Source organism: Drosophila rhopaloa, unplaced genomic scaffold (genome assembly GCF_018152115.1).
Source record: "Drosophila rhopaloa isolate 14029-0021.01 unplaced genomic scaffold, ASM1815211v1 contig_2, whole genome shotgun sequence".
NCBI classification, from domain to species: domain Eukaryota; kingdom Metazoa; phylum Arthropoda; class Insecta; order Diptera; family Drosophilidae; genus Drosophila; species Drosophila rhopaloa.
The window spans coordinates 22,984,771-23,007,661 of record NW_025335083.1 but is presented as its reverse complement, the minus strand read 5'-3'; the positions used below and the strand labels follow the sequence as shown (position 1 = coordinate 23,007,661).

General features: G+C 38.8%; 2 protein-coding genes and 1 non-coding gene across 7 annotated transcripts; 1 reads left to right on the top strand and 2 right to left on the bottom strand.

The window, feature by feature from the left end:
• The first annotated feature begins 5,073 nt into the window (after window positions 1–5,073).
• Window positions 5,074–5,146, top strand: Trnar-ucg. Its single transcript has one exon. It is a non-coding gene; the product is annotated as a tRNA-Arg (tRNA).
• Window positions 5,147–9,768: 4,622 nt separating this feature from the next.
• Window positions 9,769–12,749, bottom strand: LOC108037154 (coiled-coil domain-containing protein 28B). 4 transcript variants are annotated; one of them, XM_044460167.1, is made up of 4 exons: window positions 12,519–12,749; window positions 12,220–12,463; window positions 10,732–10,809; window positions 9,769–10,502 (listed from the first exon to the last, which is right to left on the bottom strand). In XM_044460167.1, exons 1-4 carry the CDS (start codon window positions 12,645–12,647, stop codon window positions 10,279–10,281), a joined length of 675 nt encoding a protein of 224 aa, XP_044316102.1. In that variant the 5' UTR covers window positions 12,648–12,749; the 3' UTR covers window positions 9,769–10,278. The 4 variants fall into 4 exon arrangements, with proteins under 4 accessions (XP_044316102.1, XP_044316103.1, XP_044316100.1 ...); XM_044460168.1 differs by having other exon boundaries at window positions 9,769–10,499; XM_044460165.1 differs by having other exon boundaries at window positions 10,732–11,103; window positions 12,519–12,748.
• Window positions 12,750–12,865: 116 nt separating this feature from the next.
• Window positions 12,866–13,365, bottom strand: LOC108037155 (cytochrome c oxidase subunit 7A1, mitochondrial). 2 transcript variants are annotated; one of them, XM_017113665.2, is made up of 3 exons: window positions 13,306–13,365; window positions 13,114–13,183; window positions 12,866–13,058 (listed from the first exon to the last, which is right to left on the bottom strand). In XM_017113665.2, the coding sequence occupies exons 2-3, from the start codon at window positions 13,156–13,158 to the stop codon at window positions 12,915–12,917; spliced, it is 189 nt and encodes a 62-aa protein (XP_016969154.1). In that variant the 5' UTR covers window positions 13,159–13,183; window positions 13,306–13,365; the 3' UTR covers window positions 12,866–12,914. The 2 variants fall into 2 exon arrangements, with proteins under 2 accessions (XP_016969154.1, XP_016969155.1); XM_017113666.2 differs by having other exon boundaries at window positions 13,114–13,180; window positions 13,306–13,357.
• Window positions 13,366–22,891: the final 9,526 nt, after the last annotated feature.

Below are 22,891 nucleotides of genomic sequence, written 5' to 3'. Positions count from 1 at the left end.
GATCTCCGATATTTCCCACCAATGTGATGCTATTTTTGCGACCGCATCTGTACAGCCAGAGGAAGAATTAGGATGGAGGATGAAATGGTCGCTGCCGCTGGTGCACGCACATTAAATTTGAGGGGCAGCTTGGAAAATGTGCCCAACATCCGCTCCTCCTGTCTTCTTCGATCTCTTTGAGCGCTTCTTGGAAATCGTTTAAAACCAGAACAAGAAAAGCAACAAAAACTATGGAAGATCGAACGTTCCGAGGCGTGGAAATGGCAGCAAATGAGAAGCCGAAAGGAACACAACACACTCGCACTCCAAATGAAAATGCTGTGTAATTAATTACGCAGACTGAGGATCGCTCGGGGGTCTTGAAAAACGAGTGGTGCAGAGGTGGAGGTGTTTTGAGGAACAAAGACCTGCTGCAGCAGGTTGCAACACACATCATCCGATATCGAGTGGCCTGAGAACCTTTCAGGAAAGTCAGCGGCTGAACGGAAAGGAAAGGCAAAGGAAAGGAAGTTATCCTAGCACATGGCTTATCGACTTTATGGCACAAAAGGAAATTACACATGAAAATCGATCGTAAAAAAACATAAATTTCCCATTTTACGAGCGGCAACACTTGCAAGTGCTGAGGCTCTAATTGAAAATCTAGCCATAGGTTTATGTTTTTCGATCATCAAGTGTTGGATGTTGCCCGTCTGAACAATTACCTTGTAACACTTTGGGCCAAATATGTGCCGTTTGTGAGGAGGAAGTGTTTTTAATGAGATGGTCATAGATATTTAAGTACTTTGGCTAGAAGATAAACTTAATGGTCATCTTTGTAAATATTGAAAAAGTTGCTTTGCTAACGTGGCTTTCCAGTTTTAAGTAGGTTACTTTATGTTTCGTATATATATGCAGAACAATATAGTGTTTTTTTAATCATTGCAGGAAGTATGTTAAGTACTAGCTTTTATTAATTCCTTTGCTGGAATTTATTTTAATTATAATGCCTAGAAAATTATAAATATGAATGGGAAATGATCTCAAGAATATTCCACAATACCTTATACTACTTTTCCCACATATGCAATTAAAACTATATTACTTTGGCCAACCAAAACCGAGCTAATCACTGAACCGTATATTCAACTTCCATAAATTCACAAGAAATCGAACAGGTTGATCGATCCTCGATGTCTGGGTAAACGATCACTTGATCCTCATATCGGTCACCTAATGGGAATCTCGGCAACTGCCGTTTCATGAGGAAGCACGAGAAAAAACACAACTCGGTAGGCAGCCAAACGGATCAGTTACATGGGTATCCACTCCTCCGACTCTTTCCTCCTGCACTTTACCCGATCGTCTCAACCTGAATGCCCACCCACATAATCCAACGACGAAGCCCAGAGAGTTTCGCATTTTTTTGGTTATTAACTTTCAGGCTTAAAGGCAGGAGACACAGAAAAAAAATATGGGATGATTAAAAGCAAATTTGGAACTTAAAAGGATTTTGAAATGAACTACATTTTGATGTAAAGGATCTTTTGTTTTTGTTAATATGTAAACTAAATTATTAGTTGTATTATAGTTTCAAATAAATGTTGTTTTAAAATTAAGGTATATAAAACGAATTAGGAAGTGGAAATTCTAATAAAATACCTTGTTGTTTCTTATTTTATATGTTTATGGGATTACTAATAGCACATTAGGAATTTAAAATGAATTTTAAATGAAATACATTTTGATTCAAAGGATCTTTTGTTTTTCTTAATATGTAAACTAAATTATTAGTTGTGTTTTAGTTTCAAATAAATGTTGTTTTAAAATTAATGAATATAAAATGAAGTACACTTGTTATTTCTCATTTTATATTTTTGTTTCATGGCAGTAGGCAAATGTTATATTCCTATGGTTTTAATCTCTGGAGATTTCTCTGGACAGTTAAGGTTTTTTCCATGTGCAGGCGTGCTCATAAATGTTAAATTGATTGAGGCATATTGCCGACATATCGCGATGTTGTCTCGATTATATAACTTCCTCGAGCAGCCGCAGACGAGAGCTCAGGCCCCAAGACCCAAGACACAAAACACTGCCAGGCGGCTGAGGAAAAAGTGTTACAGACACGCTACCGTCAAAACGATGGCGATACTGAATCCGATGTGGGTACCCACTCCAAGTGGGAGACTCCGGCACCCACTGCCTTACATTCATAATCTATTTTGCCACCACACATTGCACCAAAGACTCGACTTCAATCCGAAGTTGGTTGGCTGGAGAAAGGGGCGGAGAAAGACGGGGAGATTTGGAGAAAGAGGGAGACGGCATCCGGAATCGGTATGCCAAAAATCAAAAGAAACGAGGAGAAATATGGGGCTTATAGGAGCTAAGTGATCGCTAAATGCACTAAAAGTACGAGTTATGAATAAAGTAAGTAAGTAAATAATAATAATATTGTTATTTAAGACTTATACTTTAAATATAATAAAGGCTTGATTTTTATAAGTCATATTTTCATATCGAAAGTAATACCTGTAAAGCCTTAAAGAGTTAAAAGGAAACAGTATGGGTTTTATTTTTATCCGATTTTTATATATTGAAAACGGAATAAGTATTAATTATAATGACGATTTTAAATGAGATTTAAACACTCTACTTAAAGTACTTCACAAAATATTTATTAATATTGCTTTCTCTATAGAGGGTCCATTATTGTTTTTGCATAACCCCCGTAAAGAGTATTATTAATGAAAGACGAGAAGAATTCAGGTTTGCAATGCGGTAATGCACCGCCAAAGAAGACAGTGAACATGGAAGAAGAAGCGGCGCAAGATGGTAACCTGTCCCGAGATCTGGGATGAGAGGAGCTGGTCCAGCAGTCAGCCAGTGGGTCGTCTCCATGTCGAAGTCTTGGATGTGGATGTGGATGTCTTATGTCTTGCCTGTCAGTTTCAGCGACTTCTGCACTGCGCGGCGCACATGCGCCATAAATGGTGGAAATTCGCAAAAAGGGGAAGAAACGCAGCCGCAGTTTAAAGAAGATGCAGCCGATGGCGAAGATGTGGCCATGGCTGTGGAGAAATGGAGGAGACTGCTGCGGCTACTGTGCCACTGTTCCACATTCGGATTACGGAAATATCTGCACCGACAACAGGTCGCCGACAGGTGGGGTCCGGTTCGGTTCAGATCGACTTGGCGGGGATTGGATCGCTTTTCTCACCGTTTCTGCCTGACCTGCTATGGCCAACTGTGCACTCGAAAAAATTAAATTAGTAAGGGATAAAAATCAAAAAAATTCTTTTAAAGAAAACTATAATGGAATTTTTTACATATTTTAAGGCTTTAAAAAAACCTGCACTCTAAAAGTTGTAAATTCCAATGAGATCACAATATGATTAGTTATCTTAATTTATTTAATTTTCTACAGATCTACAACTTTTAATTTTTAAAAATTCAAATTTTTCAATTGACAAGAAAGAGAGTATTATGTATATACTTTAGTTGATAGTCCATTTAGTTAATGATTGCATTTATCCACGTGTATCTGCTTCACCTGCTGCTCCTCCCGACTCGCCTTTTGTCCAATGTTTTGCGGTTCTCGACAACTTTCACCTTTCACGTAATCTGGCGAAGCCGAACAAATCTCTTTGGGCCAGGCTTTCTCAGCTCGGCGGATCCGCTGGAGATTCATTTATTGTCGCTGCTATTTGCCAATTGACCATTTCCAGCTGGAGGAACTCAATTACAGCGCCGCTCTTTTCGCATTCGCATTTGGGATCTCTGTTTATGGTCCAGGCAGCTCATCATCTAGCGGTACATTGGCCATAGATTGCCGATCGGTGGATCCGAGGGGCTGGTAATCATTGAGGTAAATGACATACCCCACATCCCCATATTTCTCCGGTTCACAGATTCTTGGATTCCGAGAGAGAGATGCGCTCCAGTCTGGATTTGGGTAAGTGGAATCGTTGCGAAATGGCAATCCCAGGCAGGATGTAACATCTTTCTAATTGCGTCCCAAGGAAGTCGGTCATTTCGAGTGGAATCTCGTAATAGGAATTAATCATTTCTGCTGTGAGGATAAATAAATTACAGAAGTTAATAAATCATGTTTTCACACAACCATTAATTAACCGGAAAATCGAAAAAATTTAAAATAAGCTCTAACGTTCAGTAATCCCTTACAAATTCCTTAACAGATTCCCGAAATAATTCATTTGTAAATACCTCGTTCATCACCTTTGACCCATCAATCTATACCAATACACTCAGTTCAATTTAATATTTGAGCACCACATGAAATGCCATGACAAAGTTTCCGTTGATTTATAAACTTTTCCCATATCTGCCACCCAGCCATAAATCGCTCGTCCTCCCACATTGCGGAAATGGAACTACTTCACCAGCCCAGATTCCGGAATCCGAACTAAGCTCCTCCTTATTCACCGCTCACTGGGTGTGGGTGAAAAAAATTAACTTTGCATGGAATTTAATTTACCTCCCATGGGACGATGATTTCCTGCCAAAGCAGAGTCCTGCGCCCTCTAAGGATGTTCCCCCAGGTCCTGCGTCCATGGTCCTGCGTCCATATTCCGGAGATGCAGTCCGGAGCAGCTGAGACGGAGGATTCAGCTGCTGAGGCTGCTTCCGTCATTTCCTTGACGTAAAGGCTTCTGCCTCTCGCATTCCGTTTGCCATTTTCCGGGGGCGAAGTGGAAGTGGCAAATGGACGAAGGGGGAGCTGCAGATGCCGGCGGCAACGTCACGCTTCCTGCAGGATGCGACAACGTAGTCAGATGTCCAATTCAACCCCGCTCTCTCCTGGCTCACGTCTGTGACCAACACAGAGAAAAAACAAGGATATCAGGTCAAAATTCAAAACACATTTTAAATATTAAAAAAACAAGAATTTTTTACTTATAAATTGCGAATCTTTTTACAAAGTAAATAAAAGTTTCAATTGAATTTTTATTATTCCTAAAAAAATTAAAAAATAAAAATTTTATTACGCCTAATTCATGTCCATTGCCGTTGTTAAACACACAATCTAGATAAGATTGTCAAATAGAACTTTTTTAATAACTGTTAACAAGTGACCGTGTGGCCTAATGGATAAGGCGTCGGACTTCGGATCCGAAGATTGCAGGTTCGAGTCCTGTCACGGTCGGATGAAAAGTTTTTTTACATAAATAATAAATATATTATAATATAAATATTCTTTAATTTTACGTATCAATTTTTAAAAAAAATTTAAGCAGTCCAAATATTATAAATGTTGATGAACATAATAATAATAACTCATAATTACTAAATCGCTTCTTATAATTTTAATCATTGTAATTACCTGAATGAAACTGCATATAAAAATTTTATTTTTATATGGAAATACCACAGAGAGTTAATTATTAATTTGTATATGCTTCAGTTTTTTAAATATGACTGAGTGATAAATGTAATGGTTATTTTTCCGCTGTACTCTGTACACTGTCCCTGTGCTGTGTCCTGTTTCACTTGTGTGTACATTTCAACGGTGTCCTGGTGCTCGTCCTCGTTTTCGTAGTCGTCCTGGTCTCCTGTCGCTGCTGTTTACCCGCTTTAATCAACCCATCCAAATCCACATTCATGTCCATGTCCACGAAATGTTTTGTGCTCTGTGGGCGGGATGGGCGCTTGGTTGGCTTGGGTGTTTCCTGCCCCTTGCGTCACTTCCTTGCAAATGCTGCAGCTTCCGTTTCCGGGATATAATGTTCATATTTTCGAGGACATTTTCAGGAAATAAAGTACGTCGCCCCCGGCCCGCCCCCGCTTGCCAAAGGGGAATGACGATAACAAACCCAAGCCCACTGCCAACCCATCCCATTCCATCCACTAGTCACTTCCTCTTTGGGAGTCCTGGCTCCTGGCAGCAAACTTTTTGCCTTGCGCCGTGTTCGCATTTATGCCAGCCCAGAGCCGTCAGAGGTCCACCCACTGACCCACCCGCCTCCTCCTCCTGCTCCTCCCCCGTCACCTCCTTTCACTCTTCTCTTTTTGCTTCCGCTTTGCCAGCAGGATGCAGGATGCAGGATGGCGGGCAGGAGAGGAAGAGCTGCGGGGACCAGAGTCTGTTTGAATTTTGTCGCACTTCCTGTAGGTGGAAAAGCTTCGTGCGTCTTCCGCTTTTCCAGAGCTGCTCATCAGCAACGTAATTTCCGCACAGCCAGAGCAGCTGCCTCTGTGCTCGTGGGTGGGCAAGGATTAAGAGTCCAGACAGCCACTGGAACAGGGGCAGACTTTAAGCAAACTGCTCAAAAGGTTGAGCACACTTTAAACAAGAAAGGAAAGCAAACTTCGGGCGGAGCCGAAGTTGATATACCCTTGCAGAATATTCTGTAAATTATATTCTCCAAAATTATTTATATGATGCATTCTTAATACTCATAAAAAATCCCAACTTCCCAACTTTAAAAACACCAAAGTTATGGCATTTCCAATCGTTCAGTTATATGGCAGCTACAAGATATAGTCGGCCGATCCTTATGAAATTTGGTAGGTCGGATTGATTGGCGAAAAATTAAACCCATAGATAATCCCAACTTTCTAACTTTACAAACAACAAAGTTATGGCATTTCCGATCAATCAGTTATATGGCGGCTATAGGATATAGTCGCCCGATCCTTATGAAATTTGATAGTTCAGACTGATTGGCCAAAAATAAAACCCATAGAAAATTACAACTTCCTAACTTCAAAAACACCAAAGTTATGGCATTTCCGATCGTTCAGTTATATGACAGCTATACGATATAGTGGCCCGATCCGGCTCGTTCCGACTTATATACTACCTGCAATAGAAAGACAACTTTTGGGAAAGTTTCAAGCAGATAGCTTTAAAACTGAGGGACTAGTTTGCGTAGAAACGGACGGACGGACAGACGGACGGACAGACGGACGGACAGACGGACAGACGGACAGACGGACATGGCTAGATCGACTCTCCTGGTAAAGCTGATCAAGAATATATATACTTTATAGGGTCGGAAATGTCTCCTTCACTGCGTTGCAAACTTTTGACTGAAATTATAATACCCTCTGCAAGGGTATAAAAATGTGCAAAATATCTTTTCAAGGAATGAAAGCTGAGGTCTTTTTTCATATGCATTAAAATAGTGGTTGCACTACTTACACTATTTTATTCAAAGAATTGCACTAAATTTAACAAAATAAATAGACCTTGCATTTTCATTTTGTTAATATGTATTTTAAAATATAATTTATTAGGGAATTTTGTTTATAGTATACATACATAGAAATACTCTTAATAAAACAATAAAAGGTGGAACATTAAACTGGTTTAAACTTAACTATATATTAGAATGAACAATTAATGGGTGAAATTATTATTATTAAAATTGGTTTATTGATTTTATCTAAATGCCTTTAGTTTTATTTTAATGCAATTAAACCTTAAGAATGTAGATCTTGGCGGGTAGAAACTTGGTAAGATTTAAGACGTTTGTTTATGAAAGTTTCATAGTATTAAAATGAGAATTAACAACATGTTTAAAATGCATTTTTTTGTGAGTGCAAAGTGGCATGTCGGAGTCAGAGTTCAGGTTAATGAAGTGCCACGACGACGACGACGACGGCATATAGTATCGGATTGCCCGGGCAACAAGTGTTGCTCCTGCCCACCCTTACCTGCACTTTGGTCCCCACCCCCTGAAAAAGGTATCAACGACTCTTTGTCCGCTTGGCAGTTCATCAAATTCTCAAGTGACCAAGCCAAGTAAGTTCAATTCATTCGAAATTTGATATGCGCTTCACATATTTAATGACTTCTTTCGGTTGCCGTCTTTACATAACACTCGATTCGATGAACTGCCAACGATCCCAATCCGAATCGGATCCCCTGTTGCACCCACCTCACTACCCATGCACTTGTCGCATTCGGTACTTAGAAAAAAATACCCCAATGTGGTAAAAAAAAAATTAATTTTACTTCAAACAACACTTTAAAATGTAACCAAGAACTTGGAATAGAACAAAAGGGTAATAATATAAATTAACACAATATTTTTGATTAATATAATATTGTGGCAACTACAAAAACGCAAGGATTAGGGACAAATCCCAATTGTTTTCAATTCTTAGATATTAACAAATTTTTTTTACTCATTTAATTTTAGTCAATCATGGCTTTTGTAAAAATAAAATCTTCTATTTATTTTTTATTGATCAAGATCAATCAAAAAACCAGATTATTTCGTTCTAAAATGTTTGACTATATTTAAAAAATATCTTATTTAATTTCTTTGCGTGTAGGGTAGGGCCTTGCTTGGGTTAAAAATGCCGCGGATATTCCCCATTTCCATGTCCAAGCCCTCCTCTGGGATGGGATCCCGGTCCCCCATCCCATCCCAGCACGTGATGGAACGTGGATCCATGAACGATGAGTGGAAGTGGCGGTGGCGGTGGCAGTGGCAGTGGCACTTGTGGCAGCAATTTGGGATAGATGTTGCGTGTTTCTGTTTGGTTGTTAGCCGGCTCAAATGCCACGCCCTTGTCGGACGAAATGCATTTGTATGCAGCGTGGCGGATGCGGCGGTCCAAGCGTTTATTTCTCCATTTCTCGGGAGTGTGGGAGACCGGAGACGGAGGCCCAAGGAATGCACTAAACCGCTAGCCAAGCAGAGAAGTCCAAAAGAACCTCACAGTTTCGGCCAAAAGAAAAATAATAAAACAAAAAGGGAACGGTGGCCACAAACAACAAGTGGAAGTGCACTGGAAAAGATTTGCTAGTTTAACTTTTTCATAAAATGTATAGAAAATATGGTACATAAATGAAAGTGCTAAAAGAATAAATAGCAAAATATTTGTAATTTTTGTACCTTTAGTTAGCTGCTTAATTGTTATTCATTTTTGAGTCCTGAATATATTTGTTTCATTTTTTAAAAACCAAAAAGGTAAAGCCTAACACTTAAATAAAAACAGTTTCGTAGGTATATAATATAAATCCTAAACAATAATCTCATCGTAGCTAATGTTCTCTACAAGCAATCACTTAATTTTCTTCCAGTGCACGGTTCTTGTTATTTGAAACCCGGATTTACACCAACATTAAAAAGAAAGAACGAACAACAAATTACTTTTACCGATCACAAAAAGCAGCCGAAGAAAAGAAATCAAATCAACAAGAAGAACAACGTTAAAGTCGGGAAACAACAACAACAGCCGCGGGGAGATAACCCGGCTGCGACTGCGCAATGACAGCCAAAGAACCAGAGGACACCATCTGAATACGAATGCATAAATTAAACCACAAGAAAAACACAACGGCGGAATAAAATTTCCTATGTACGAATGCACTTGTCCAAAGGTTCACTTCTCACAATTGATATGCCCATCCCGAAATGGAAATTGTGCATGCAGAACGGAACACGCAGTGGGCGTCTTTGAGAGAACCCCCGATAAACGGCGGAATGGGGACATACGCAGTGGTTGTGGGGAATTCCGCTTCCTCAGAACACCGACTTCGTAAAAATTCTCACAATTCTCCAAGCGCCACAAAAAATAGTGATAGGAATATTAAGAATAAACTTCAAATTGCTCATGAAATAAATCAATTTAAATTTAAACATTCCTTATAAACACATTTCCTAAAACAAAACAAGAAATTCTAATTAATCTATAAGAAACATTGGATTCTCAGTGAAATAAAGACGATTTTACTGCCGTTTAAAAAATAAAGTTGATTGGGGAATTACGCATCCAAAAAATATCATTAAACATAGCTTTGAAACCACTTTATACGCATTATAAAAATGATAGCTTTAATAGGTTCCAAGTTTCGTAAGTGTATATGATAATGTGTGTATATATATATTGCAAATAACTGTAACAAACAATAAGCAGAACAGATTTGTCATCATAATCTAGCCTGATAACCTGCAGCACACAATAATCAAATTGAATCAAATTGTAATGAAATTAATCATTTTAGCACCACCTCTTGGCACCGTCTATTATATAATTTAATGCTATTGCTATGGCTATGCGAAGACAATCTAAATTAGTTTCACAATCACTGCGAGTTTGCTAAACTATTTAGCATAAGAAGCCCATCGAGTCCTCTCACTTAAGCGTAAAACTTAAAATATTTACACAAAATCCCAAGTGACCGCCCCCGTTGAAAAGTCGCTAATCTCGTGTAAAACTCCTCACTCCCAAATATCCATTCCGTTTTGGTGTTTCTCGTTTTTCTCGGTATGCTCAGAGCCAGAGCAGGCGTTGATCCCAGGCCTGCGGCTGGGCCAAATCTCAGAGACCCGTGTGGCTCGTCTGCAGCTGCTCAATGGAGATGGAGAGCTGTTCCAGGCGCTGCATCAGCTGCAACATGTTCTCCTGCGCCTTGTTGGTGTTGAACTCGTTGCCATGCTCCAAGGAATCCTCCTCGGCGGCAGCCAGTTCGAAATGCAGTTTGGCCAGGCTCTCCTGCTGCTCGCGGATCTTGGTCATCTGGTCCATAGTGCAGCCGGAACCTGCTTGGGAGTAAAAGATTGTGATGGAGGATTAGTTAAAGTCTTGGTAAATAGGGGAATTAAGATAAGTCGGTCCGCCATAAACTTATAATAAATTAAAATAATTTTACAAGATCAAAAATGGCCTTGCAGTTTGACACAAATTCATTTTATAACAATAAATGTAAGATTATAAGATGAAAACGATTATTGGAGGGCTTAAATTTTGAAAGGTAAATAAAACTGCACTCACCGAATGCCTTCAGTTTGCCAGAGTGAAAGTCATCCAGTAATCCTAGTAGGGCTCGCTCCATGTGCTTCACATCGGGAACTTCGGAAACAAAGGAGTGATGTTTAATCGGACGATCGTCGAATTTTCCGCTGTGGACACTGGCATTTGGCATCGAGGCTGTGGGATTCTTGCGACGATGTGATCGCGGTGTGGTCGGATTGCTATTATTATGTTGATTGTTATTGTTGGGTTTTGTGCTATCGTTGTTGTTGTTGGGGGTGGTGGTGTTGTTGTTCGTGGATGTGGGTTCAGGTGCCAGCCATTCGCTGCTCACCAAAGTGATTGCATTCAAGCTGTTGGCACTGCTGTGTGTGGGTTCCAATTGATCGCGATCTGGTCTCGACATGTCAAATCATACGTGAGGGATATGGAAATACAAATAATAAAGCACAATAAATTAAGAAATCATAAGTAATAAAATAAAAAATCAATTAAAAGGATAGTTTTACAAAATAAAAACTTACTACGGAACTTAAAACTTGTAATTAAATATATATTGAAATTTTTATTAACCTGAGCCATGTATATTAACTATATTTAATTTGAACAAAAAATGAAAAAATATGATTTTTAGTATGACTAAATATAAGACAGTATAAGATTAAAAAATATATTACAAATGAATATAACTTCACAGTCACTTTCACTGAATTAAATCTATTAACTTGACTGCCTGGATCTAAATTAGTAAATAATAAAAGTACAATAGAGTAATCCAAAGCTATATTAATAAATAAGCTACCACTGCCGTTTGCACAGAACCGAATGTGAAAGCCAACAGAAGGCTAAAGAGAAGGTCCTGCGACAGGCTGTTATTTTTTTTGCTTTTCGCATGGGGTGGCAAGAGGCTTAAAGGAATGTAGTTTCAATTATTGAAATTATAGCCACCTATTCCAGGGTTTGTGTGCGGGTGTGTGAATAATGAAATGTAATGTATTCCGACCATATGGATACCGGAAAAGTGCGTCATCGCTGGCGAAGGTCAATAATGGCCGTGATAGCCGGCAGTTAGTCAAATTTATTATCAACAAAATAAAAGAAAAAAAGAATGGAAATCCTAATTATGGAATCCGATTGTATTTTCAAAAGGGTATACAAGTATGAAGTATGATTGTTATAAGACTAAACTATTGTTGTAGCATTGATAAAAATTTTATCTTATGAGGATTTACGGGAAAGTTGAGTTAATATATCTTTGAAAATAAGATATTCTTCTTTTCTACTGAAGTTTTCTATATAAAATATTGATGAGTTGTAGGGCAAAGAATACGAAGGAGTGATTTAAGTAATGCAAATTACATCGTTGATTCTTTATAAGGAATTTCTACTGTAAGAGAAACCGAATACCAGAACCTTCCCAGCTGACACCAAAAACCGCGGTCCACAGCGACTGAAAGGCATTAAAAAGGGGAAAAGCGATGAGTAATGTAGCTTAATAGCTTCACCCACCTTTGAGCAATTTACGTGGCCTGGTCTTAAACTCGAATCGTTCATCTCCGCCGCCCCCTCCGCCACTGCCCACTTGCGCCTGTGGGCGTGGCCGCCGCTCATTCACATACGACACCTTCGCAGCCGTTTGACCCTGTCCCTGACTTTTGTCCTTCTCCTTCTCGGATATCGTACGCTCTATGGAACAGGAGGCGGAGTTTCTGCTGCGTGTGGTGTCCCCACTGGATATTCCTTTGATTTTGATCTAAATAAAACGAGGAAAATCATAATTAATGTGCCAAGATCAAAGGATATCGTACATTTGGAACGGCTGGTGAGGCAGGGGTTTGAGCTGATTTTGGTGCGCTTTGGCTTTGGGCTTCCTCTTCTGTTTCCACATCATTTGGCACTAGTTTTTGGCGTTCCACCACCTCATCGTTGGGCTCCATTTCGTTGGTTTTTCGCGTTAAATTCTACTTAAATCGGTTGGAACCAAAAATTTTCTTTGTTTTTATTATTCCTCCCAAATAGTATGACCAGAGTTGGTATATGTTGAAAATACTAGACTCACAATTGCGCCCACCAAAACAGTGTTGCTCTACTTATTTACTTTTTACATTTTAGCGGGCAATTTGAATTCTTTAAAATAGGAATAAAACAAATTTACTTAATTACATATGTGTCTCTTTAATCAAAGAAATATTTGGTCACTTAATTTATGCCTTTTTCTTGGAGAACCCCATTGTGTAGACCAAATGGACAAAGCTTAGAATGCCGACGCCGCACAGTCCAGCAGTTATGCCAAACAAAATCTTGTCCGCTGGTCCGCCTTTCAAAAAAACGGGTAGCTCGTTGACAGCCTAAAAAGTGTAGAGTTTTAAAATATATTGAATGTTTTAAAAAACCGCAGCTTACCTGGAAAACCTTCATTTTATTTGACAGTCCATCGGGAAGAGCCATTTTTGCTTAGGTTGTTATGTAACTGCTGAATATAATAAAACACTTGAATAAAATACTCAAATATTTAACTATTGGTTCGATTGTCTTGTTAAAATTGTATTATTTTGTTCCTCCTATTACAGTTATTTATTTTTATTAAGAACTCACCTAAACGCTTGTGCGACAATTAACGAATTGCAATTTTCTTACTGCAATTTCTTGTAACGGATAAAAATAGAATTAATCACAGATGATTTTAAGCAAAACGAAATGCAAGAGAAATGCATTTAAAGAGTTGTCAAGTTTTAGAAACATAAACACAAATAAAAAGTCTGTAATTTAAATAACTTAACAATTGTTATCTTAATACTAATTTTAATTTAAAATAAATGTCAATTTGTGTAGTATCATACATATAATACATTATTGTTTATTTCACAAAGTTATCTTCTATTCAATTTTTTCTGCAAATTTTGAATTTCGCGGGCTGCTAAGGCCGTTAGGAATTCAAATCTACGACGAATTACTAAAATCGTAAAATCTAAACCTTTTCTGAAACTAATTTCGTGAATTAAGTAAGAAGTAAGCAAACAAATTTAAACTAACCACTAATAGTTAACCACCATTTTTCCAATTCGGAGTCGCTATGGCTGATTTTAAATTTTAAATTCCAACTGCCGGATTTTAGAGTTGCGTCGTGATTCGCCGTCCGAGAAAAAAATTGTGTGTTCCGCGCTATTTTGGCTTTTTGTGAATTTTTCAACAGGGGCTCAGGAAAAATAGGCAGCGATTTGGCGTCTTTTCTGCACTATTCCTTTTTACGGCAGCACGCCAATGCAACACTGGGTGCGAGTGAGATGGCCCTACTACAAAGGGGGGCGCGGCAAAAGCTGCCAAAGTTGCCATCCCGCTTGCACTCCCTACGAAAAGCGCTTGCGGCGAAAAGCACTCCGAAGACACTTGGGGATATCCACCATCGAACGGTTTCTGTGCGCCTGGTGGGGATTACAATAATTCTACACCGAATGAGTTGTGCAATTTCTTTGAAAAAACTGCTTCCGTTCGGTTAAATGTGCAATTTGTAGAGGCAATGAAAAAGAGCGTTGGGGCTTTGAAAAAATGGGTGTAGGTTTTTTTAGGGGACATTTTGGTTTCTTTTTCTACACCCAAAAAAAATCTGTGTGTTAATTTAAGAAGTGTGGTTTGGAATGATACAATCAATTTGTTGGGATCAACTTGATCCTAAATGATTGTCAATAGTTACCAAATGATTTTAAGAATGGAATTTGATTAGAATCGCTTGTTTCGATTTTAATAACTTAAATCAGGGTATTATATTCCAAATTTTAAAAAATATATAATTTTACATTAAGTGACAATAATGAAAACCTAAGTACGCATTTGGAATATAAAAGAAGCAGGAAAAACGCGCAATAAGAAAATACCATTTTCATCTATATATACAGAAATGTTAGACTAAAACCATATCAATGGGACCCTTAAATGATCCTTACTATTTAGCTAATCAGTTTCATATTAGTCAGAAAAAGTGTCAATCAAATCATATTTTCAAAAATGTACCTTTCCAAAATTTGCAAATTAATGATGATATTAATAAATTTAACTGTAAAAGCCTGTAATTTTTTGAAATTGCATTTTGTGTTATTTTGTTTTAATATAAAATTACTAAGTTTAGTACATTATTATATGTAACGCTAAAAGTTTTTAAAATGGTTGCTTACATCTTAAAGATCGGTATTAAATCTCATTTGCGTGGCCTGCTAATTACTTAAGTGAAAACAATTAGCATTTTTTATTATGTCATAAGATTAGCAATAACAAGTTTTATTTTTATTTGTTTCTTTTTAGTTAATTGCCAAGGTAATTAGACTTAAAAGTATCTTTTTGCATAATCACGTAAGTAATAATTATATTAAAACATGTCATTACACCCCCTTTATTATTTACGTTTAAGATTTATAAAAATTTGTTGACTCGCTTGCCGAGTCTTTGATTTTATTTAATTTGTTTACAAAATCATTGCAGCTGGCGAATAAATAAATTCTTTTGTATAATGTGACGACTAAAAAGCTGTTTAAGCTCTCGGCCAAAAAAAAAATGTACATAAAACGCTTACGCTCGGATCAGTCCCCCCTTGAAGCCCCAAGCATTGTCGACCTGTTTCAAAGAAACACAAATATAAAACCATATCGCCCTGCTAAAGCCTTCGCCGATTTTCAGCGCCCAGCACAAGAACTTTCAAAAACTGTAGCTTCCATGCTAAATTAACTTGCCAAAGTTGCGATGCGATGCCGCTTTTCGGTATTCCGAAACGAAACTTGAAAAAAGTTAAATCTGTCAAGTTCACAATCCGAGTGCTTTTATTAAAATAGCCAATGAAAAGGGGGTGAGGGAAAGACTTTGGACATATTCTCGGGTTCTTCTCAGGTTTGATACCTTATACCGATAGCCCTTTCTCCCTCCGACTGCCTGTCTCTTTCTTGGGGGCTGACGCGCTCTCCCTCTACCAAAGTTTAAGTTCTAAACTTGTTCTGCAAGCTGCATCGCTTAAAAAGAGTGAGTTTTGTCGAGTGAGTGTTTAAAAGTTCTAGGGCAATCAAGAGGCACAATAAGTCTGACAACTTGAACCGAAAGCGTTAAATTGCAATGAAATAATGGTCTTAGCGTAAAATCAGTTCATAATAATATTAAGAAACTAAAATATGACATAATAAAGATTAAACTTCAAATCGCTAATTATGCTAGAACCGATAAGATCACTTGGGATCATTACACAGTAGCATACTAACCAAAAATGTCAGGCCTAAAAGTTTTTATTTGCTTTTAAATATCATGAACTTTGTAGACTTATTTATAATTTGTATTTCTTCTTATTATATTATGTAAGATTCGGAATCTGTAAACTTTATTAAATCAAAAGCACCTTACACACACTTGCAGAAAGCGCTATTAATGCTTTTTTTGTGCTTTGCAGATTGAAAGTTTTATCAGAAAGCCAAAATTACGGGGAAAGGGTGGTGTGGGGAGCCCCAAAACCCCCTCCCCTCAACATAAACCCTCAACCTCAAGGCCTAGCTCAGAATAACATCAAGCTTCTTTATTCTAGTTTTGTAGGTGCGAAAAGGATCTTAAATAATAAAGCAAAAACATAAATAAATATTAAAACACTATTCCCAAAATAAATATTGTTTTTAAATTTGTTCCTTAGTTTTTACAATTGCCATTTAAAGATAGCACATGGTACTTAGCTTTTGTGCAAATGCGCTTTAAGCTTAAGTGACAAAATAATAAATAATTAAAGCTTTAAATGTAGTACTTATATATACAACTTAATAATAGGGGAAAATAATTATGATAACCTATTTAAATGCTGCAAAAAACGACTCCACTGCATCTGCTGCCTTTTTTCGCACTCTTTCTCGCATTTTGTTCCCCTAACTTTGCTGCGTGCAAGTTGAGATAGCAATATAGTATGTGCGATTGCGATGGGGACAGAAAATTGGCGCTACTCCTTTTCATGGGGCAAAACAAAATGGATTGCTCTTTAACTAAAACAGTTAACAGGCGCCCAGCATAAAAAGCAGAGAGAGCACGAATACTGAGCAAACATTGCGGCATATATTCATCTCTTTCGTGCCTTCGTGGTCCCCAAATTTCCATCTCGTATTTCTGGTTGCCTATTACAGAATTCACAAATCCGCTACGAATATAAGGCATTCACACTATTCACTCACTCGTACTCGTAATCGTACTCTTATCCTCCGCCCCTTTTTCTGCTTTTTGGGGAGTGGCAGGTCGCGAGTGAGTTTGCCGAGTGGATTGAATGGGATTCAATGCGATAATGGTGGATACGTAGAAATACGTCGGCGATTTTTGTGTTGTAAAAAATGTTTGAACTGTTTTAAGTTTAAGTTTTAACGGTAACAGTAGAGCAGAAAAGTGTAGGAGGTTTCTTATTCCCGGCAAGAGCGAGTGAGATGAAGATAGGCAGCCCCAAGAGAGAGCGAGAGGGAACCAGTGTGTCACCTTGGCATTGAAATATGCTTACCCACACAAACAAAAACACACGCGTGAGTGGGTGGGGGAGAAGGAGGGGGCAGTTCATTTACCTTTACGCTGGCGTGGTGAATTAGGTTGTCATGTTGCTTGTGCGTGCGAGGAAGACGCCAAGAAACAGAAATGCTAATTACCTGGCGGGAGCACATAAATGGGGAAACAGTGATGGCAATTATTCAGCGGGAAAAAAAATGTAATAGCTCACTATAAATAAAGCTATATTTTGTGCCAAAGAGCGCTAAATGATTGGTAGCTGAGACCTCTAGAAAAGTTCTGTAATTTCTTAAATTGTGAATGTAAGAAAAAAGTAAAAATAAAACCATTAAGTTATATAAAAATAATTAAATCTTTTTATAAAGACAACTTTTTAAAAAGTTGGTTCAAACTAGAATTACCAACACTGGTGAGTACTCCAAAGTTCTTTGGGGCTAAAAATTTGTTGTTGCTTATGGTTATGGCTATATGTTGGTTATCTCATTTGTTGTTGCTGCTTCTGCTTTTAGTCGTGATCACGAGCGTTTCTGCTTCCCCTTCTTCTGCCGGGGGCTGTCAAATGTGTTTCAAAGTCAAAGTCGTGCGAGTGTGAGCGAGCCAACCAGCCCTGACCCTCCGCCCTCTTCCTTCCTCTCATTCGCCCCACCACCCACTTTTTTTGCTTAGCACTGGTGTGCGTGTGCTCTCCAAGCTTTAGTTGTTGTTATTGTTTCTCCTGTCGTTTCTGTGTTTGTTTTATCATTCTAAGTGGATGTTGTTGCTGGCGCTCCCGTCATTATTTAGAACCTTTTTCAGTGTGCGCATGAACAAAAACACAGGCGGAATAAAAAACGTAACACACCACAAACTCACACACAACAAACAAAATACGGGTGTGTGTATTGAGCGAGTATCATCATCAAGTGTCGTCGGCAGAATCGGAATCGGAACCAAAAACCCCTCGCAAAAAAGGGAGCTTGCTGTTCGCCTATTCGAAAATTTCACTAAAAATTGTTTGCACTCTCTCGCCGGGCATGAAATGAAAGTATCCTTTCGGCGACGCCCCCCAGCAAGCCTACGTAGAGCCCCAAAGTTCTTCCACATGGGGTTTTCGAGTGATTCCAGATGGGGGTGGTAGTGTTTTTTGGACGGATTGTCGTTCTGTCGCACCTGTTGGCCAGGTGGATTGTGTCAACTTTGCCTCTAAGCTTGAGAATATTGATTTGATATGTGGGTGCTCGTTTTACATATTTTTTTGGGGGAAAACCAGAGACTGTGGTTGCCCGAAAGTGGGAAATTGGGCTCTAAAACTAACTTTAAAGGTGTAGTTGATGATTCATTCCTTAATAAAAATCCATTACTGTTCATACAATTTAAGGAATATTCAACATTTCTAAGAATCTTAACCGTATAAAAATTTGGGCCCAGTACTTTGATAAACTGGGTTTCTTTAATAATTTTGCAAACAATTAATAAAATTGAATGTCAAGAATAATATTATTTTTTACAATTTTTCAATCAATATCTCTATTGAATGCTAACAAAAACAGTTTTTCATCCATTTTTACCTTCAACCATTTTAATATCGTAATTCCAAATAAAAGTTTAGAATATAAGCGTTTAGAAAACCTATATGCATAGTTACTTTTTTTTTTGAAAACACACTCTTAAATTAAGGTTAATAATAACACCATTTTTGCCAAATCTCTAATTAAAACTCAACGCCCTGCTACATGACCCATCGAACCCGTATAGTACCCATACTCATACATATTTCCGTCATAAAGTCCTAATCACTACGAGCTTTACGAGTACCTTAAACTTTAGCACACGTAGTCGCCATATAATCACCGATACCCCTCTTCGGACCCCTGCGTTCCCCTTACGAAATCGAAACCGATGTGGCGCTATAGCGTGACGTAACAAACAAGCGGAACAGCGGAAAGAGTGCTGCGGGTGGAAAGAGATGGCAGCGCATTTGTCTGATACGGCGAAACAAACACGAATACACAATTGGAATGCCCGGTAATCGGATTTTCCCCGCACACCCCATAGAAATGGAAAACCACCTGTTTGTCGATTTCTGATCGCCTGCTACGATAGTCAAGACTTCCCCATGTCGGCGTGTGTGCGCTGCGACTAAAAATGAGGAACCACAATTGGAGAACGGGACCTTGAGAAGGTCTCGAGTGGTGCTGAAGCTACGATGCCCCTTAACATAGTACCGCCTATCTCTATCTAACACCACCAATTTGTTCCCATTTCCGCTCTGTTCTTGAAAGAGAGTGAGAAGTTGTGGGGCCTTCTCCGCATCTTCCCCGTCTCAAAAGGATGTGGATACCCCACTTGGGCGGACGCCTCTGCTCCTCTGCTATGATTTCTGTTAGCCCGCCCTGGTAGTAGCCATCTTTTTCGATTTTTTGCCCAACAAGACAAAAACGAAAGTGCAGAAATCAGAAAACAGTGAATACCCGGGATGGCTGTGGAAAGGCACTGAGAAAAGCTATTTAAATGGCATCTTGGCGTTACTTGTTAAGAGTAGTATTAATTTAAGAGTCCAGATAAACAATTTCCTGAATTTTTTTATGTTAAACGATTTTAGTAAATTTGCAACTTTATAAGATTCAGGTACTCATCAATATATTTGAGTTCAGAATTCCGATGGATTCATTACGAAATACAGCGTCCCTTTTTCACTGCAGACTTGTAATTACTTTTATAAAGGATTTCAAACCCCTATCACTATCTTTCGAAAATAAAATAAAATACGAAGATATTTATAAAATTTACTTTAAATATTTCTAAAGTCTAGGGCAAGTCTTAAAGCACCCGATTTTTTTCCCGTGAGCCATCAAAGTGGAAATGGAAGTGTAGTGGGTTTGGACTGTTTATTTTATCTGGTTTTCTGGCCATGGTCTGGATGAGGATGGTGCCCTGTTGCTTTCGCTGCGGGTTTGGATGCACGTCGGGAGTTTCGGCGGCATCGCACCGTTCCATGGTGCTCAACCACTTCTGTTTTCCTGGTGTAATTAAGCAAACGAAATATAATAATAATAAATTATAATTTTAGAAGGCGTGCCCCGGAACCCGAAAAGTGGCTAGAAAACTCGAAATTCCATAGATGGGGACACCACTTTGGGCCGTTTCTGTGGGAAGCGCGACATTTGTGTGTTTAAAATATAAACGAACAGGCTCTAAGAAATTGCGCTATAAAAATTTGAAATTATAATGTGAAAATGGAAAATGCGGGGTGTTCAGGAAGCAGAGTGGCGCTCTTTGTTATGTTAATTTTTACAGCCCGGCCACCCAATCGATGTTAGCAGAGGTACCCCCAAACCCTTACATAAAAGAAACCAATCGCAGCCAAACCTGAAACCCAATCCCCAGCTCCACGAGACCCCTTCTTAAGCTCCCGGTTCCAGTTTCCCAGCTTACCCAGGTTCCCCCAGCTGGGTTCCAAGGTTGTCGGCCAGACTTTTGCTATTTCTATGACAACTTGGTAGCTCTTGGGTAGCTTCTAATGATTTTCTATGCCCGCCGCTGTAAAGGAGTTGCCCCAGGAAAGTGGGGAAGCCCCATAACCATATATCTCACGCCTTGGGATCCACTTTTCGTTGCATATGGATGTGCCCTGTGTGGTTGAGCAATGTACGTTTTCGGTGGAGTTTGCGTCATGCGATGTTAATGGAACAGGCGATCAGAGGTCCCCAAGCGGGTGGCGTAACACGTAACGGCAAACGGCAAAAGCGGCGCAACGAAGCGAAGGAGACAGCGATATATAAAAGACAGCGAGCAGGGAAGGTCGTTTTTGCGGCTGTGTTGTTGTGTGAGAGAGTGGGGCCAATGTACTCGCGGTCAGTGCATTGCACCCTTCTCATTCCCAATTTTGTTTTCGATATACCCGCTCTTTGCCCGTTCATTGCTTAAAAAAAAACAAAGTCGAGATAAATACATTAATATACATAGATATATGACTACTTCTGGGATAATGTCGTTTTCACTCAAATAATATTATTGCATTTTTGGTGGATCCATAAAATATGATAAGCTAGCTTACATTTTAAAAAGTGCTCGATTACGATATTTATCACATTTTTAAAATTGAGTCAACGTTTTCTGCATCAATCTTTCTAAAAAAAAAACAATATTTGCTTACCAAATCTTTTAATTTGCGTATTTATTTATTTATTACCGCTATTAATTATTTAGGGCTAGAGGTTACTGCAAGAGGTTACTCTGTTGCCAAGTCAGCTCTGGTTTTTTAAGAACCGCCCTCTTGCCAATGCTCTTCTTTTTTTACCAGTTGCTTTGAGGCGCAATTACGCCAACGTCGTCGTATACATACGGTGTGCAATTTCTTCTATGTGCACGTAGTTGCACTTATCTGCCCCACAGCCCCGCCTTCTTGAACTACACAGAAAAATGTATATATCTTAAAAAAAATTACTTTGGTAACTTTGAATACAACTTTTCAATTTTTTTAAAGTTTCAAATATGAAATATTACATTACATTAAAAAAAAATAAAAAATCACATAAAATAATAGTACAATAGTAGTGGATAACAAAATATGGGCTAGGAACTTCTTCAAGGTCATTATAATAATTTTTAGTAGATTTTTGTTAGGTAGTTTTCGTTGTGAATATAAAAATGTTTAAATGGTAAACCAATTTTCTTATATTTGTTAGACATTTTGGAGCTGTTTATTTTTCTACCTTTTTTTCTATGTGCAGCGGCTCTCTGTGTATGTGGTCTATGGGTGTGAGAGCAAGAGAGTGTAAGAATCAGGAGGATGTAGGTGAGGGGCCGGAGGGGCAGCCTAGGGCTCCTATCGCCGCCCCCTTTGGCTTTTGTTGGCGGAAAACTGTGTGCCCCTGCGCTTGCACATTTGAAAAGTGCATCCGAGTGCATCTCCCGACGTTCAGCCATCTGCTAGCCGAAGAGCAAAATAAAATATAACGAAGCCTAGTCGGCGAGCCTAGATCCGAGTGCTTGGAAAAACTCTTTTGTTTTTGCGCTTTTCTGTTAGACAAATGCAACACCAACCATGTTGCAACCTGCAACCCACCTGTGTGTGCAACTCCAACTGGTTGCATCTATTCGAGCGCCTAGGAAAAATCCTGCCCATAGTTTTTCCCCAAAACGGAAAACCCCACTGAGCATAGACATCCTCACCTACCCGCGCTTTAGAAGTTGCCCCCTCTCCATGAAACTTGGGCTTTAAACTCAAATTGCGCTGTCGTTGCACCAATGAAAAATGGTTGAGAAAAAAAGTTTGAAAAAAAAACGTTGTATGATTTTTCTTCGTCAATATTTTGTAACAGAGGCGCAGCACCGATGCAAAAGCGGCTCCTCTGCTCAAAATGGAATGAAATGCTTGTGTAATGTAATAAAAATGCATGAAGACTGAGAGAGGGAGGGAGATGGCGAGACGTCAGCGCCAACGGATCCCCTTCGCCATCTCCCTCTCACACTGCAGTCAGTGCCCCAGTTCTACATTAGTGTGCGTATGGGTTGTTGCTTTTTTCAACGTGAGCAAACGATGCAGAGATAAACGGACTGAAAGAAAGAGCAACCGAGCGATGCATTTTTACGTTTGGCTGGCACAGTGAGATCAAATCAGATTTTATTGATGAACATTATATTTCTTATAAGTAATTTTGTTTTTCAAAGTTTTGTTATAGTTTTAACAAGTATATAAAGG

Coding starts and splice junctions, on each gene's coding strand:
- LOC108037155 (XM_017113665.2), bottom strand. CDS start 13,158: ATGGCTCTTCCCGATGGACTGTCAAATAAAATGAAGGTTTTCCAG. Junction 13,059..13,113: donor ATAAAATGAAGGTTTTCCAG/GTAAGCTGCGGT, acceptor TACACTTTTTAG/GCTGTCAACGAGCTACCCGT.
- LOC108037154 (XM_044460165.1), bottom strand. CDS start 12,647: ATGGAGCCCAACGATGAGGTGGTGGAACGCCAAAAACTAGTGCCAAAT. Junction 12,464..12,518: donor CCTCACCAGCCGTTCCAAAT/GTACGATATCCT, acceptor CGTTTTATTTAG/ATCAAAATCAAAGGAATATC. Junction 10,503..10,731: donor TGGCAAACTGAAGGCATTCG/GTGAGTGCAGTT, acceptor TTTACTCCCAAG/CAGGTTCCGGCTGCACTATG.